General features: G+C 39.3%; 1 protein-coding gene across 10 annotated transcripts in view; it reads left to right on the top strand.

Annotated features, from left to right (window-relative positions):
* Sycp1 (synaptonemal complex protein 1) overlaps window positions 1-18,136 on the top strand; it is a 160,071-nt gene that overhangs the window by 132,081 nt on the left and 9,854 nt on the right. For 9 of the 10 annotated variants that reach the window (XM_063281327.1, XM_063281328.1, XM_063281331.1 and 6 more), the window contains 2 exon segments: window positions 7,247-7,303; window positions 12,052-12,231. In XM_063281327.1, the coding sequence (XP_063137397.1) occupies window positions 7,247-7,303; window positions 12,052-12,231 (237 nt within the window). 10 annotated transcript variants of the gene reach the window in all.

The following is an 18,136-nucleotide window of genomic DNA, read 5'->3' as shown; positions in this document are numbered from 1 at the left end:
TCTCTGCAGCGGCAGCAACCAGGAAGACCTGTGCCGCCCCTTCCGGGAGCTTCAGTGCACCAGGGTTCCAGATGGTCTTTGGCTTTTTCCTCTGGCGTCTGAGATGTGTGTGCAGGGAGCAGTCTCTTCTGGTTTCCCAGGCTTGTCTGCCTCTCTGAAGGTTTAGCTCTCCTTCCCACAGGATTTGGGTGCAGAGAACTGTTTATCCGGTCTGTTTCTATCAGGTTCCGGTGGTGTCTCAGGCAGGGGTCCTGTCGCTCCTGGGCCCTCCCCCACGGGACCCCAGAGGCCTTATACAGTTTCCTCTTGGGCCAGGGATGTGGGCAGGGGTGAGCAGTGTTGGTGGTCTCTTCCGCTCTGCAGCCTCAGGAGTGCCCACCTGACCAGGTGGTTGGGTCTCTCTCTCACGGGGTCTGGGAGCAGAGAGCTGCTGCAGGCTGGGATCCGCGGGTGTGGGACTTCCGGTAAACACAGAACGTGCCCGGTCCTAGAGAAATTCTGCTTCCGTGTGTCCCAAGCTCACCAGGCAGCTTTCTTGCAGCAGAAAATTTGGTCTTACCTGTGGTCCCGAGGCTCAGGTTCGCTCGTGGGGTGCTGCCCAGGGGCTCTCTGCAGCGGCAGCAACCAGGAAGACCTGTGCCGCCCCTTCTGGGAGCTTTAGTGCACCAGGGTTCCAAATGGTCTTTGGCTTTTTCCTCTGGCGTCCGAGATGTGTGTGCAGGGAGCAGTCTCTTCTGGTTTCCCAGGCTTGTCTCCATTTCCCTGATTTCTTTCTCGGCTTGTTTCTCTTTTGTGTAGAGGAAGGCTACTGATGTATTTGAGTTAACTTTATACCCAGCCACTTTGCTGAAGGTGTTTATCGGTTTAGTAGTTCTCTGGGGAAACTTTTGGGATCGCTTAAATATACTATCATATCATCTGCAAATAGTGATATTTTCATTTCTTCCCTTCCAATATATATACCTTTGATCTCTTTTTGTAGTCTGATTGCTCTGGCTAGGACTTCGAGTACTACATTAAATAAGTAGGGAGAGAGTAGACTTGTCTAGTCCCTGATTCTAGTGGGATTGCTTCAAGTTTCTCTCCATTTAGTTTGATGTTATTTATTGGTTTGCTGTGTATGGCTTTTACTATGTCTAGGTATGGGCCTTGAATTCCTGCTCTTTTCCAGGACTTTTATCGTAAAGGGGTGTTGAATATTTTCAAATGCTTTCTCAGCATCTAATGAAATGATCATGTGGTTTTTATCTTTCAGTTTGTTTATATAGTGGATTATGTTGATGGTTTTCCATATATTAAACCATCCCTACATAGCTGGGATGAAGCCAGCTTGATCATGATGGATGATCGCTTTGATGTATTCTTGGATTTGGTTTGCAAGAATTTTATTGAGTATTTTTGTGTCAATATTCATAAGGGAAATTGGTCTGAAGTTCTCTTTCTTTGTTGGGTCTTTGTGTGGTTTCGATATAATAGTATTTGTGGCTTCATAGAAGGAATTTGGTAGTGCCCTGTCTGTTTCTGTTTTGTGGAATAGTTTGGATAGTATTGGTATGAGGTCTTCTCTGAAGGTCTGATAGAATTCTGCACTGAACCCTTCTGGACCTGGGCTCTTTTTGGTTGGGAGACCTTTAATGATGGCTTTTATTTCTTTAGGAGTTATGGGGTTGTTTAGATGGTTTATTTGTTCCTGATTTAACTTCGGTACCTGGTATCTGTCTAGGAAATTGTCCATTTCCTTCAGATTTTCAAATTTTGTTGAATATAGGCTTTTGTAGTAGGATCTGATGATTTTTTAAATTTCTTCAGATTCTGTTGTTATATCTCCCTTTTTATTTCTGATTTTGTTAATTTGGACACACTGTCTGTGTCCTCTGGTTAGTCTGGCTAAGGGTTTATCTATCTTGTTGATTTTCTCAAAGAACCAGCTCCTGGTTTTGTTGATTCTTTGTATAGTCCTTTTTGTTTCTACTTGGTTGATTTCAGCTCTGAGTTTGATTATTTCCTGCCTTCTACTCCTCCTGGGTGTATTTGCTTCCTTTTGTTCTAGAGATTTTAGTGTGCTGTCAAGCTGCTGACATATGCTCTTTCCTGTTTCTTTCTGCAGGCACTCAGAGCTATGAGTTTTCCTCTTAGCACAGCTTTCATTGTGTCCCAATGAAAGCTTGGGTATGTTGTACCTTCATTTTCATTAAATTCTAAGAAGTCTTCAATTTCTTTCTTTATTTCTTCCTTGACCAGGTTATCATTGAGTAGAATATTGTTCAATTTCCATGTATATGTGGGCATTCTTCCCTTTTTGTTATTGAAAACCAGCTTTAGCCCATGCTGGTCTGATAGGACGCATGGGATTATTTCTATCTTTCTGTATCTGTTGAGGCTTGTTTTATGACCAATTATATGGTCAATTTTGGACCATGAGGTGGTGAGAAGAATGTATATCCTTTTGCTTTAGGATAGAATGTTCTATAAATATCTGTTAAGTCCATTTGGTTCATGGCTTCTCTTAGTGTATCTATGTCTCTGTTTAATTTCTGTTTCCATGATCTGTCCATTGATGAGAGTGGGGTGTCGAAATCTCCTACTATTATTGTGTGAGGTGCAATGTGTGCTTTGAGCTTTAGTAAGGTTTCTTTTATGTATGTAGGTGGCCTTGTATTTGGAGCACAGATATTTAGTATTGAGAGTTCATCTTGGTGGATTTTTCCTTTGATGAATATGAAGTGTCCTTCCTTATCTTTTTTGATGACTTTTAGTTGAAAATCGATTTTATTTGATATTAGAATGGCTACTCCAGCTTGCTTCTTCAGACCATTTGCTTGGAAAGTTGTTTTCCAGCCTTTCACTCTGAGGTAGTGTCTGTCTTTTGTCTCTGAGGTGTGTTTCCTGTAGGCAGCAGAATGCTGGGTCCTCATTACATATCCAGTTTGTTAATCTGTGTCTTTTTATTGGGGAATTGAGTCCTTTTATGTTGAGAGATATTAAGGAACAGTGATTGTAGCTTCCTGTTATATTCGTATTTGGGTGTGACATTATGTTTGTGTGCTTGTCTTCTGTTTTGTTGGAAAATGATTAGTTTCTTGCTTTGTCTAGGGTGTAGCTTGCCTCCTTATGTTGGGCTTTACCATTTATTATCCTTTGTAGGGCTGGATTTGTAGAAAGATATTGTGTAAATTTGGTTTTGTCATGGAATATCTTGGTTTCTCCATCTATGTTAATTGAGAGTTTTGCAGGATACAGTAACCTGGCCTGACATTTGTGTTCTCTTAGGGTCTGTATGACATCTGTCTAGGATCTTCTGGCTTCATAGTCTCTGGTGAGAAGTCTGGTGTGATTATGATAGGTCTGCCATTATATGTTACTTGACCGTTTTCCCTTACTGCTTTTAATATTCTTTCTTTGTTTTGTGCATTTGGTGTTTTGACTATCATGTGACTGGAAGAGTTTCTTTTCTGATCCAATCTATTTGGAGTTCTGTAGGCTTCTTTTTTTTTTTTTTTTTTTTTTTTCGGAGCTGGGGACCGAACCCAGGGCCTTGTGCTTGCTAGGCAAGCGCTCTACCACTGAGCTAAATCCCCAACCCCCTGTAGGCTTCTTGTATGTTTATGGGCATCTCTTTCTTTAGGTTAGGGAAGTTTTCTTCTATTATTTTTTTTGAAGATATTTACTGGTCCTTTGACCTGGGAGTCTTCACTCCCTTCTATACCTATTATCCTTAGGTTTGATCTTCTTATTGTGTCCTGGATTTCCTGTACATTTTCGCCAGTAGCTTTTTCCGTTTTACATTATCTTTGACAGTTGTGTTGATGATTTCTATGGAATCTTCTGCTCCTGAGATTCTCTCTTCTCTCTCTTGTATTCTGTTGGTTGATGCTTGTATCTATGGCTCCTTGTCTCTTCCTTTGGTTTTCTATATCCAGTGTTTTCTCCCTTTGTGCTTTCTTTATTGCTTCTATTTCCATTTTTAATTCATTCACCTGTTTTGATTGTGTTTTCCTGTAATTCTTTCAGGGATTTTTGTGATTCCTCTCTATAGGCTTCTACTTGTTTATTTATGTTTTCCTGCATTTCTCTAAGGGAGTTCTTTTTGTCTTTCTTGAAGTCCTCTATCATCATGATCAAATGTGATTTAAAATCTAGATCTTGCTTTTCTGGTGTGTTTGGGTATTCAATGTTTGCTTTGGTGGGAGAATTGGGCTCCTATGATGCCATGTAGTCTTGGTTTCTGTTGCTTGTGTTCCTGCACTTGCCTCTTGCCATCAGGTTGTCTCTGGTGTTACCTTGTTCTGCTATTTCTGACCGTGGCTAGACTGTCCTATAGGCCTGTGTGTCAGGAGTGCTGTAGACCTGTTTTCCTGTTTTCTTTCAGCCAGTTATGGGAACAGAGCTTTCAGGTGTGTAGTTGTTCCTGTCTACTGGTCTTCAGCTGTTCCTGTGGGCATGAGTCCACCAGGCAGGTCACTTGGATCAGAAAAGTTGGTCTTACCTCTGATCTCAGGCCTGAAATCACTCGTCGGGGGCTGTGTTTCAGCTCTCGTGAGGGCAGCAACCAGAAGGGCCTGCCCCACCTTTTCTTGGGTCCCTGTGCACAGGGGGCCCAGATGGCACTAGGCATTTTTCTCTAGAGTCAGAAATGTGGGCAGAGAGTAGTCTCTTCTGGCTTCCCATGTGTGTCTGCCCCTCTGAAGGTTTAGCTCTCTGTCCCACGGGATTTGGGTGCAGGGAGCTGTTTGAGCAGGTCCCTTCAGATCCAGGTGAGGTCTGTACCGCAGGGGACCTGCAGCTTGAGTGCCCTTATCTTCCTTGTCCTCCTGTATTTCTTTAAGGGTGTTATTTATGTCCTTCTTAAAGTCCTCTATTATCATCATGAGATGTGATTTTAAATCCAAATGTGTTGGGTTATCCAGTACTTGCTGTAGTGAGACAACTGGGTTCTGATTGTGCTAACTAGTCTTGGTTTCTGTTGCTTAGGTTCTTGTGCTTGCTTCTCACCATCTGGTTATCTCTGATGTTAGTTGATCTTGCTGTCTCTGACTGGAGCTCATCCCTCCTGTGCGCCTGTGAGCCTGTGATCTTAGGAGGGAGTGCACTCCTGTGAGATCAACTCTCTCCTGGCAGGTTTTGGGTCTGGAGGGCTTTGGGACAGCCCTAGCTTTGGGTGCAGATGGCTATCAGAAGGATCAATATTCTAGATCTTTAGAGTAGATAGATACCAGTTGTCAGTTATATCCAAAGACTAAACACCTGTAGATGATGCATAATAAGAAAGATAAATACTATGACTATTAAACCCTTTAACTGCCAAATTATTGCGTAGTAAAGCTTTGGTTAGGGACAGTATTGTGTGAGAGAGAGCATGGCATATACAAGATGAATGATTCAGTATGGATATATACTGGCATAGGCATCATGAACAGCAAAGTGAGTTTGTCAAAAGTTGTGCACCTCGTTGATAAGTGGCTATTAGCACAAATGCTTGAATTGCCCTAGATGCACAGAACGCATGAAACTGAAGAGGGATGACCAAAATGCGAATGCTTCACTCCTTCTTTAAAAGGGGAATAAGAATACCTTGGCAGGGAATAGGGAGGCAAAGTTTAAAACAGAGGCAGAAGGAACACCCATTCAGAGCCTGCCCCACATGTGGCCCATACATATACAGCCACCCAATTAGATAAGATGGATGAAGCAAAGAAGTGCAGGCTGACAGGATGTAGTTCTCTCCTGAGAGACACAGCCAGAATACAGCAAATACATAGGCGAATGCCAGCAGCAAACCACTGAACTGAGAACGGGACCCCTGTTGAAGGAATCAGAGAAAGGACTGGAAGAGCTTGAAGGGGCTTGAGACCCCATATGAACAACAATGCCAAGCAACCAGAGCTTCCAGGGACTAAGCCACTACCCAAAGACTATACATGGATTGACCCTGGTCTCTAACCTCATAGGTAGCAATGAATATCCTAGTAAGATCACCAGTGGAAGGGGAAGCCCTGGGTCCTGCTAAGACTGAACCCCCCAGTGAACATGATTTTTGCGGGGAGGGCGGTAATGGGGGGAGGATGGGGAGGGGAACACCAATGTGGAAGGGGAGGGGGAGGGGCTAGGGGGATGTTGGCCTGGAAACTGTGAAAGGGAATAACAATCAAAATGTAAATAAGAAATACTCAAGTTAATAAAGGTAAAAAAAAAAGTTGTGCACACTAAGAGAATTTAGCTTCTCTGACCTTTATGCTTCAGGGAGGCTATCACTTGTCTGTTTTATATGTTACTATCATATTAAAAAGCTTCTACATGTCTTAGTTTAGGTTTCATTGCCATCACCATAAGAAAGGGTTTATTTCATCCCACACTTCCATATCTCCGTCTCTTATCAAAGTGAAGTCAGGGGAACATGTCAAGCAGGAACTGATGGAGGCTGTGGAGGAGGCTGCTTACTGGCTTGTTCCCCATGACTGCTCAGCCTCTTTTCTATGTACCCCTAGGATTACTACCCAGTAACGGCACCACATACTATGGGCTGGGCCTTCCCAAATCATTAATCAAGAAAGTGTACTGCAGGCATATCTGGTAGTGGCATTTTCTCAGATGAGGTTTCCTCTTCTAAAAGGACCATAGCTATGTTATGTTGACATAAAACTAGCCATCATCACAATACATTCTTATATCTATGAGCAAGTCTTAGGTTTTCTTCTTTAGCTACTGAATAATTCCTATAATCCAGTGTGCTATACTTTTAACATAGTCTCATTTTTTTTCTTGACTCTTTCTATACATTTATCTTCTTCTTCACCCAAAGTTAGATATTGTTTAAGTTTATACACTTTTTGGAACTTACTACTATGATTATTTTTGCTTCTCAGCATATTACTTTATACTTTATTTTGTTTTAAAAGTTAGTTCATTATTTAAAGTACCACTGAAATGAACTTTCTTAACATCTAAGGGAAAAGCTGACTGAATCTCTCAATATAGATTATGATTTGGATTTTTTGTAACATGTAGTTATTTAGGTACTTGTCTGTAACCCTTACTCTGTAGGGTTGCTTCATTCATTTCAAAATTTAAAAGTAAGAAAGTCGAGATTCAAAACTCACTAGTGATTTCACAGATGCACAGGAGAGATGGAATAGAACCAAAAAATAAAGCCAAATAGAAACCCTGTAGAAATGATTGTTTAAACAGTTTGTTTTGATTTGTGTTAATAGTAATATTTGTTATATAATTTGTTATTTATTTTTAATAGGAGAAATTAAAAATGGAACAAGAAAACACAGCTATTCTCACAGATAAAAAAGACAAGGTAAGAGTTTTATGCCATTCTATTTTTTTTATAACCAATATATTTTCAGTTCAGTATGTTGGACCTAGGCTCTTATGTGTGTCAGGTAAATGCTGTGCCACTGGGATATATCATTTTTCAAACAATAATTAGAAATAGTTCTTGTTGCTCATAAGTATAAAAATAACTCTAAAAATATATCATTTTGTTTCCAAATTTTTTCTTGCTATATTAATTTAAAGGCATTAGCTAATTTTTTATACATTTACTATTTTATTTTGTTTTAGACATTTAGAGATTGCTTCAATTTAATTCTTTAAAAATTCATTCTGTGTGTGTGTACATGCAGGAATTTCTGTGTTGAAGTAGAGGACAGTTTGTGGAAGCTGGTCTTCCTTGCATTATGTGAGTCCTGGGGATTGGATGAAGGTCAGCAGGCTGTTTGCTGAGCCATCTCACCATATAGAGAAAAATAATAAAACAATAGTAAAAATGTATTTGTAAAGCTTTCCACTGTAATGAAGTTTCATTGTGGGCATGAAGAGTTAATCTAGAGCCTCTGACTTACAAGTCTTGGGTTAAGTTGTTATTTTCTTCATAATCACACGGCCTTTTAGTAGACATTGCTATGATATTTACATTGAAGTCAGAGACAGAGTAGTCTGGAAATAACTCGGTTGTTAGGCATAGACAATGCCTCAGCCTTGTGACCTTTGAGTTAAAAAAAGAGAAGGTAGTATTTAACCTATTCGTGAGTACCTTGTGCTTTATTTTCACAGAGATTGTACTAGACACTTGAAATGATTATCACTGAAGATATTACCATACTAAAATTAACCAGCAAGATTACAGTCAGTGCAATAGCTGATAAGATGAAAAATAGGGGTTGGGGATTTAGCTCAGTGGTAGAGCACTTGCCTAGGAAGCGCAAGGCCCTGGGTTCGGTCCCCAGCTCCGAAAAAAAAAAAGAAAAAAAAAGATGAAAAATATTTAGTCACTAATATTCTTTTATAGATTTAGAACATTCATATAATTAAATTATATGCCATTTTTCTAGAGATAGACTGATTCATATTTAATTCTATAATATATACTTAAGTATATATTATCAGATTAGTAAGTGATATATTTTTTATCTGACAATTTTACATGTTATATATGCTGTAAATGAACAAAATTATTAAAAACTTGAAGAAATTTAAATAGGCTTTTGAGAATTACACTTTTCTAACAATACTGGAATATCACAGACCTAATATGAACATTAAATTTACCAAATGTTTCTGATTTTTTGTAAGTTATTTAAATTCTTCATGCCATAATTTTCTCTAAATGGTTTTCCTTACCTATATTTTCAGTTAGTTAGGAAGATTAAGTGCGATGGTATTGTAATCCATTTAATCTTCAGCATAGAGTAAATGTCATATAAGATACATACATGAGAAGCTTAAGTCCAAGTGGATCAAGGACCTCCACATCAAACCAGATACACTCAAACTAATAGAAGAAAAAGTGGGGAAGCATCTCGAACACATGGGCACTGGAGAAAATTTCCTGAACAAAACACCAATGGCTTATGCTCTAAGATCAAGAATCGACAAATGGGATCTCATAAAACTGCAAAGCTTCTGTAAGTCAAAGGACACTGTGGTCAGGACAAAACGGCAACCAACAGATTGGGAAAAGATCTTTACCAATCCTACAACAGATAGAGGCCTTATATCCAAAATATACAAAGAACTCAAGAAGTTAGACCGCAGGGAGACAAATAACCCTATTAAAAAATGGGGTTCAGAGCTATACAAAGAATTCACAGCTGAGGAATGCCGAATGGCTGAGAAACACCTAAAGAAATGTTCAACATCTTTAGTCATAAGGGAAATGCAAATCAAAACAACCCTGAGATTTCACCTCACACCAGTGAGAATGGCTAAGATCAAAAACTCAGGTGACAGCAGATGCTGGCGAGGATGTGGAGAAAGAGGAACACTCCTCCATTGTTGGTGGGATTGCAGACTGGTAAAACCATTCTGGAAATCAGTCTGGAGGTTCCTCAGAAAATTGGACATTGAACTATACCTCTCTTGGGCATATACCCAAAAGATACCCCAACATATAAAAAAGACACGTGCTCCACTATGTTCATAGCAGCCTTATTTATAATAGCCAATAGCTGGAAAGAACCCAGATGCCCTTCAACAGAGGAATGGATACAGAAAATGTGGTACATCTATAGAATGGAATATTACTCAGCTATCAAAAACAACGGCTTTATGAAATTCATAGGCAAATGGATGGAACTGGAAAATATCATCCTGTGTGAGGTAACCCAATCAGAGAAAAACACACATGGTATGCACTCATTGATAAGTGGATATTAACCCAAATGCTTGAATTACCCTAGATGCACAGAACACATGAAACTCAAGAAGGATGACCAAAATGTGAATGCTTCACTCCTTCTTTAAAAGGGGAACAAGAATACCCTTGGGAGGGAATAGGGAGGCAAAGTTTAGAACAGAGGCAGAAGGAACACCCATTCAGAGCCTGCCCCTCATGTGGCTCATACATATACAGCCACCAAACTAGATAAGATGGATGAAGCAAAGAAGTGCAGGCTGACAGGAACTGGATGTAGATCTCTCCTGAGAGACATGGCCAGAATACAGCAAATACATAGGCGAATGCCAGCAGCAAACCACTGAACTGAGAACGGGACCCCCGTTGAAGGAATCAGAGAAAGGACGGAAAGAGCTTGAAGGGGCTTGAGACCCCATATGAACAACAATGCCAACCAACCAGAGCTTCCAGGGACTAAGCCACTACCCAATGACTATACATGGACTGATCCTGGGCTCCAACTGCATAGGTAGCAATGAATAGCCTAGTAAGGGCACCAGTGGAAGGGGAAACCCTTGGTCCTGCCAAGACTGAACCCCAGTAAACGTGATTGTTGGGGGGAGGGTAATAATGGGGGAGGATGGGGAGGGGAACACCCATAGAGAAGGGGAGGGGGGATATTGACCTGGAAATCGGAAAGGGGAATAACAATCGAAATGTAAATAAGAAATACTCAAGTTAATAAAGATGGAAAAAAAAGATACATCAGAGAGAATCAGTATAAGTTCTGTATCATTTGAAATACATTATGACAAATTGTGTTAAAGAAATATGCATTTCTGTGATTATTTCCATTATTATAAAGAAATATGTATTCTCCAAGGGATATGTGTGTGAAAGTCAGGCTTGTTTTTTAGGCTACCAAATAAATGGTATTTCCCTGACATGACCACAAGGTGGTGGAACAGTGACTTTAAAGTTCCACTCAGATCTACTTGGGGAAAATATGTCCTGGAAAAGCTACAGTTGGAGGTTTCAAATACACAAACTGTTATCAAATCCATATATTCAGTTATAGTGTAAAATATGTACAAAAAGACAGAAATACAATTGAAAAAAAAGGTCCAGTCCTTTACTTCTGTATTTAGGAGGTGAGGATTGGTGCAAGTTCAAAGACAGCTTGATTTTCATATGGAGTCTCAGACCAGTTCTCAAAACAAAGTTCAGGAAAATAGAAAATAAAAAATTCCTATGTGCTGGAAAATGATTATAAATAGATTATTAGAACAAGGCAGAAACTCAATCATTTTCATATAGTACCTCGATATTCTAAATAGGCAAATTTAAATCTGAAAATGTACTTGTAATCACCTAGAATGACAGTAGTATACACAGAGAAAAGAATACTGTATGCTCCTACTTTAGTGACTTTTAATAATACCTGTTGTCACTTAAACCTTTTTTTTGTTTGCCTTCAAGTCTTTATTTTTAATGTTTATTTTTAATGTGCTTGGGTGTTCTGTTTGCATTGATTTCTTTGCACTATGTGCTTGCAGTGAGAAGGCCAGAAGAGGGCATCAGCTTCCCTGCAGTTGGAGTTACAATTGATTTTGAACTACCATGTGGGTGCTGGAAATGGAATTGGGGTACTCAGGAAGAGTATCCAGTGGTTTTAATTGCTGAGCAAAATTTCCAGCCTTTTGTAATCATTGTTTTTAGTTGTGTACCTATATCCCCTAGTTTAAAGTCACTCTCCAAGTTAAAATAGCAAACTTTTGAAAGTTCTCTCCCCTGTGTGTGTGTGTGTGTGTGTGTGTGTGTGTATGTGTTGTGCACACATGTGTATCTGTATGTATTTAATTGAATGTTTTCCGTAATTGATTTTGTGGAAATGATGATGACCAAAGAAGAATAGAACATGATGTATTTGGGATTCAATATTCAACTAAAGAAATTATTATTACTTTTTGAGAGCTTAGGATGCTACGCAGTCCTAGAGGACTTTCTACCATGTATAAGGCTCTAGGTTTAATCCCAACACTCAGTTCTTTCTCCCCCTGTCTCAGTGTATGAGTGTATTTTAGTAGGAAAATTTTTATCTCTTACTAGGTTATATATAACATATATGGAAAGAAATTACTAGCAATTTACCACATGAATTGCTAAGGAAGCTGTATACAAATAAAGAAAAAAAATGGGTTGAAGTAAAGGCAAAGTATTTAGAGTAAATTTTCTCACAATTGGAGCAAATGCCCATTTTTTCAGTTTTTTCCAGAAAATTTCCGTATTTAATTTTCCCCCCTCACTTTAAAAATGAATTCGACTACAAAGCTAAAGCACTGTGGAGTTTGAAGTTGATATGGGCTTCATAATGAGGCATTATTAAGAAACAAAATTAACATGGTTTTATTCGCTTTTATCCAATGTAGAAAATACAGGCATCTTTGCTGGAATCACCTGAAGCCACTAGTTGGAAATTTGATTCTAAAACAACTCCCTCACAAAATATATCTCGGCTTTCCTCATCAATGGATAGTGGCAAATCCAAAGATAACAGAGATAGTCTGCGGGCATCTGCCAAAAGCATTTTATCTACAACAGTTACAAAGGTTTGTTGACAAATTTCTAAGATGATAGTAATTTTTCAATAGTTTTGGTATTATATACCATAGATTCATATACAAATAAAATTAATTTTTGGCAAAGATCATTTTTTTGGTGGCATCAAAAAGGAATGGTTTTGTTTTTTAAATCATTTTTCCTTCATTATGTCCAAACTTAATGGCATCTTGGGCAGATTTCATAACTGGCTGTTCATTTACCAATGCATAGTGTTGAATATGCGAAGTCTGGTTCTGATTTGAAGCTTTATAGCACTGCTGTAGTTACCACCCCCATTGCTATTTGTTCTACATCATTTTTTTTTTTGCCTTTTATTTAGCAGTCATTTTATGGTAATTGCCAGTATCTGCCTTCGTGGGTTTTTTTTTTTTTTTTGACTTTTTTTGAGACAGGGTCTTCTTGTGTAGTCTTAGCTGTCTAGAGTTTGCTATGTAGACTAGGCTAGCCTTGAACTCACTGTGATCTCTCTGCCTCTGCCTCTGAAGTGCTGGGATTAAAAGCATGTGCCACCATGCCCAGCTCACAGATTTATTTAATCTGTAGGGAATAAGTATAGAATTTTATTCTGACAACCCCTCTTTTATATGCCATTCTACTCTTTTTTTTTTTTTTATTAACTTGAGTATTTCTTATATACATTTCGAGTGTTATTCCCTTTCCCGGTTTCCGGGCAAACATCCCCCTCCCCCCTCCCCTTCCTTATGGGTGTTCCCCTCCCAACCCTCCCCCCATTGCCGCCCTCCCCCCATAGACTAGTTCACTGTGGGTTCAGTCTTAGCAGGACCCAGGGCTTCCCCTTCCACTGGTGCTCTTACTAGGATATTCATTGCTACCTATGGGGTCAGAGTCCAGGGTCAGTCCATGTATAGTCTTTAGGTAGTGGCTTAGTCCCTGGAAGCTCTGGTTGCTTGGCATTGTTGTACTTTTGGGGTCTCGAGCCCCTTCAAGCTCTTCCAGTTCTTTCTCTGATTCCTTCAATAGGGGACCTATTCTCAGTTCAGTGGTTTGCTGCTGGCATTCGCCTCTGTATTTGCTGTATTCTGGCTGTGTCTCTCAGGAGCGATCTACATCCGGCTCCTGTCGGTCTGCACTTCTTTGCTTCATCCATCTTGTCTAATTGGGTGGCTGTATATGTATGGGCCACATGTGGGGCAGGCTCTGAATGGGTGTTCCTTCAGTCTCTGTTTTAATCTTTGCCTCTCCCTTCCCTGCCAAGGGTATTCTTTTTCCTCATTTAAAGAAGGAGTGAAGCATTCACATTTTGATCATCCGTCTTGAGTTTCGTTTGTTCTAGGGATCTAGGGTAATTCAAGCATTTGGGCTAATAGCCACTTATCAATGAGTGCATACCATGTATGTCTTTCTGTGATTGGGTTAGCTCACTCAGGATGATATTTTCCAGTTCCAACCATTTGCCTACGAATTTCATAAACTCGTTGTTTTTGATAGCTGAGTAATATTCCATTGTGTAGATGTACCACATTTTCTGTATCCATTCCTCTGTTGAAGGGCATCTGGGTTCTTTCCAGCTTCTGGCTATTATAAATAAGGCTGCGATGAACATAGTGGAGCACGTGTCTCTTTTATATGTTGAGGCATCTTTTGGGTATATGCAAATATGAGATCATCAGGCAGTTCAATGTCCAATTTTCTGAGGAACCTCCAGACTGATTTCCAGAATGGTTTTACCAGTCTGCAATCCCACCAACAATGGAGGAGTGTTCCTCTTTCTCCACATCCTCGCCAGCATCTGCTGTCACCTGAGTTTTTGATCTTAGCCAATCGCACTGGTGTGAGGTGAAATCTCAGGGTTGTTTTGATTTGCATTTCCCTTATGACTAAAGATGTTGAACATTTCTTTAGGTGTTTCTCAGCCATTCGGCATTCCTCAGCTGTGAATTCTTTGTTTAGCTCTGAACCCCATTTTTTAATAGGGTTATTTGTTTCCCTGCGGTCTAACTTCTTGAGTTCTTTGTATATTTTGGAAATAAGGCCTCTATCTGTTGTAGGATTGGTAAAGATCTTTTCCCAATCTGTTGGTTGCCGTTTTGTCCTAACCACAGTGTCCTTTGCCTTACAGAAGCTTTGCAGTTTTATGAGATCCCATTTGTCGATTCTTGATCTTAGAGCATAAGCCATTGGTGTTTTGTTCAGGAAATTTTTTCCAGTGCCCATGTGTTCCAGATGCTTCCCTAGTTTTTCTTCTATTAGTTTGAGTGTGTCTGGTTTGATGTGGAGGTCCTTGATCCACTTGGACTTAAGCTTTGTACAGGGTGATAAGGATGGATCGATCTGCATTCTTCTACATGTTGCCCTCCAGTTGAACCAGCACCATTTGCTGAAAATACTATCTTTTTTCCATTGGATGGTTTTGGCTCCTTTGTCAAAAATCAAGTGACCATAGGTGTGTGGGTTCATTTCTGGGTCTTCAATTCTATTCCATTGGTCTATCTGTCTGTCTCTGTACCAATACCATGCAGTTTTTATCACTATTGCTCTGTAATACTGCTTGAGTTCAGGGATAGTGATTCCCCCTGAAGTCCTTTTATTGTTGAGGATAGCTTTAGCTATCCTGGGTTTTTTGTTATTCCAGATGAATTTGCAAATTGTTCTGTCTAACTCTTTGAAGAATTGGATTGGTATTTTGATGGGGATTGCATTGAATCTGTAGATTGCTTTTGGTAAAATGGCCATTTTTACCATATTAATCCTGCCAATCCATGAGCATGGGAGATCTTTCCATCTTCTGAGGTCTTCTTCAATTTCTTTCCTCAGTGTCTTGAAGTTCTTATTGTACAGATCTTTTACTTGCTTGGTTAAAGTCACACCGAGGTACTTTATATTATTTGGGTCTATTATGAAGGGTGTCGTTTCCCTAATTTCTTTCTCGGCTTGTTTCTCTTTTGTATAGAGGAAGGCAACTGATTTATTTGAGTTAATTTTATACCCAGCCACTTTGCTGAAGTTGTTTATCAGCTTTAGTAGTTCTCTGGTGGAACTTTTGGGATCACTTAAATATACTATCATGTCATCTGCAAATAGTGATATTTTGACCTCTTCTTTTCCGATCTGTATCCCTTTGATCTCCTTTTGTTGTCTGATTGCTCTGGCTAGAACTTCAAGAACTATATTGAATAAGTAGGGAGAGAGTGGGCAGCCTTGTCTAGTCCCTGATTTTAGTGGGATTGCTTCAAGTTTCTCTCCATTTAGTTTAATGTTAGCAACTGGTTTGCTGTATATGGCTTTTACTATGTTTAGGTATGGGCCTTGAATTCCTATTCTTTCCAGGACTTTTATCATGAAGGGGTGTTGAATTTTGTCAAATGCTTTCTCAGCATCTAATGAAATGATCATGTGGTTCTGTTCTTTCAGTTTGTTTATATAATGGATCACGTTGATGGTTTTCCGTATATTAAGCCATCCCTGCATGCCTGGGATGAAGCCTACTTGATCATGGTGGATGATTGTTTTGATGTGCTCTTGAATTCGGTTTGCCAGAATTTTATTGAGTATTTTTGCGTCGATATTCATAAGGGAAATTGGTCTGAAGTTCTCTTTCTTTGTTGTGTCTTTGTGTGTTTTAGGTATAAGAGTAATTGTGGCTTCATAGAAGGAATTCGGTAGGGCTCCATCTGTTTCAATTTTGTGGAATAGTTTGGATAATATTGGTATGAGGTCTTCTATGAAGGTTTGATAGAATTCTGCACTAAACCCGTCTGGACCTGGGCTCTTTTTGGTTGGGAGACCTTTAATGACTGCTTCTATTTCCTTAGGAGTTATGGGGTTGTTTAACTGGTTTATCTGTTCCTGATTTAACTTCGATACCTGGTATCTGTCTAGGAAATTGTCCATTTCCTGAAGATTTTCAAATTTTGTTGAATATAGGTTTTTATAGTAAGATCTGATGATTTTTTGAATTTCCTCCGAATCTGTAGTTATGTCTCCCTTTTCATTTCTGATTTTGTTAATTTGGACACACTCTCTGTGTCCTCTCGTTAGTCTGGCTAAGGGTTTATCTATCTTGTTGATTTTCTCAAAGAACCAACTTTTGGTTCTGTTGATTCTTTCTATGGTCCTTTTTGTTTCTACTTGGTTGATTTCAGCTCTGAGTTTGATTATTTCCTGCCTTCTACTCCTCCTGGGTGTATTTGCTTCTTTTTGTTCTAGAGCTTTTAGGTGTGCTGTCAAGCTGCTGACATATGCTCTTTCCTGTTTCTTTCTGCAGGCACTCAGCGCTATGAGGTTTCCTCTTAGCACAGCTTTCATTGTGTCCCATAAGTTTGGGTATGTTGTATCTTCATTTTCATTAAATTCTAAAAAGTTTTTAATTTCTTTCTTTATTTCTTCCTTGACCAGGTTATCATTGAGTAGAGCATTGTTCAATTTCCACGTATATGTGGGCATTCTTCCCTTATTGTTATTGAAGACCAGTTTTAGGCCGTGGTGGTCCGATAGCACGCATGGGATTATTTCTATCTTTCTGTACCTGTTGAGGCCCGTTTTTTGACCAATTATATGGTCAATTTTGGAGAAAGTCCATGAGGAGCTGAGAAGAAGGTATATCCTTTTGCTTTAGGATAGAATGTTCTATAAATATCCGTTAAGTCCATTTGGCTCATGACTTCTCTTAGTCTGTCTACATCACTGTTTAATTTCTGTTTCCATGATCTGTCCATTGATGAGAGTGGGGTGTTGAAATCTCCCACTATTATTGTGTGAGGTGCAATGTGTGTTTTGAGCTTTAGTAAGGTTTCTTTTATATATGTAGGTGCCCTTGTATTTGGGGCATAGATATTTAGGATTGAGAGTTCATCTTGGTTGATTTTTCCTTTGATGAATATGAAGTGTCCTTCCTTATCTTTTTTGATGACTTTTAGTTGGAAATTGATTTTATTTGATATTAGAATGGCTACTCCAGCTTGCTTCTTCTGACCATTTGCTTGGAAAGTTGTTTTCCAGCCTTTCACTCTGAGGTAGTGTCTGTCTTTGTCTCTGAGGTGTGTTTCCTGTAGGCAGCAGAATGCAGGGTCCTCGTTGCGTATCCAGTTTGTTAATCTATGTCTTTTTATATGGGAGTTGAGGCCATTGATATTGAGAGATATTAAGGAATAGTGATTATTGCTTCCCGTTATATTCATATTTGATGTGAGGTTATGTTTGTGTGCTTTCATTCTCTTTGTTTTGTTGCCAAGACGATTAGTTTCTTGCTTCTTCTAGGGTATAGCTTGCCTCCTTATGTTGGGCTTTACCATTTATTATCCTTTGTAGTGCTGGATTTGTAGAAAGATACTGTGTAAATTTGGTTTTGTCATGGAATATCTTGGTTTCTCCATCAATGTTAATTGAGAGTTTTGCTGGATACAGTAATCTGGGCTGGCATTTGTGTTCTCTTAGGGTCTGTATAACATCAGTCCAGGATCTTCTGGCCTTCATAGTTTCTGGCGAGAAGTCTGGTGTGATTCTGATAGGTCTCCCTTTATATGTTACTTGACCTTTTCCCCTTACTGCTTTTAATATTCTTTCTTTATTTTGTGCGTTTGGTGTTTTGACAATTATGTGACGGGAGGTGTTTCTTTTCTGGTCCAATCTATTTGGAGTTCTGTAGGCTTCCTGTATGTCTATGGGTATCTCTTTTTTTAGGTTAGGGAAGTTTTCTTCTATGATTTTGTTGAAGATATTTACTGGTCCTTTGAGCTGGGAGTCTTCACTCTCTTCTATACCTATTATCCTTAGGTTTGATCTTCTCATTGAGTCCTGGATTTCCTGTATGTTTTGGACCAGTAGCTTTTTCCGCTTTACATTATCTTTGACAGTTGAGTCAATGATTTCTATGGAATCTTCTGCTCCTGAGATTCTCTCTTCCATCTCTTGTATTCTGTTGGTGAAGCTTGT

Source organism: Rattus norvegicus, chromosome 2, assembly GCF_036323735.1.
Source record: "Rattus norvegicus strain BN/NHsdMcwi chromosome 2, GRCr8, whole genome shotgun sequence".
Lineage (NCBI taxonomy): Eukaryota > Metazoa > Chordata > Mammalia > Rodentia > Muridae > Rattus > Rattus norvegicus.
The sequence above is the reverse complement of the archived record's forward strand: the minus strand, read 5'-3'. Positions and strand labels throughout refer to the sequence as shown.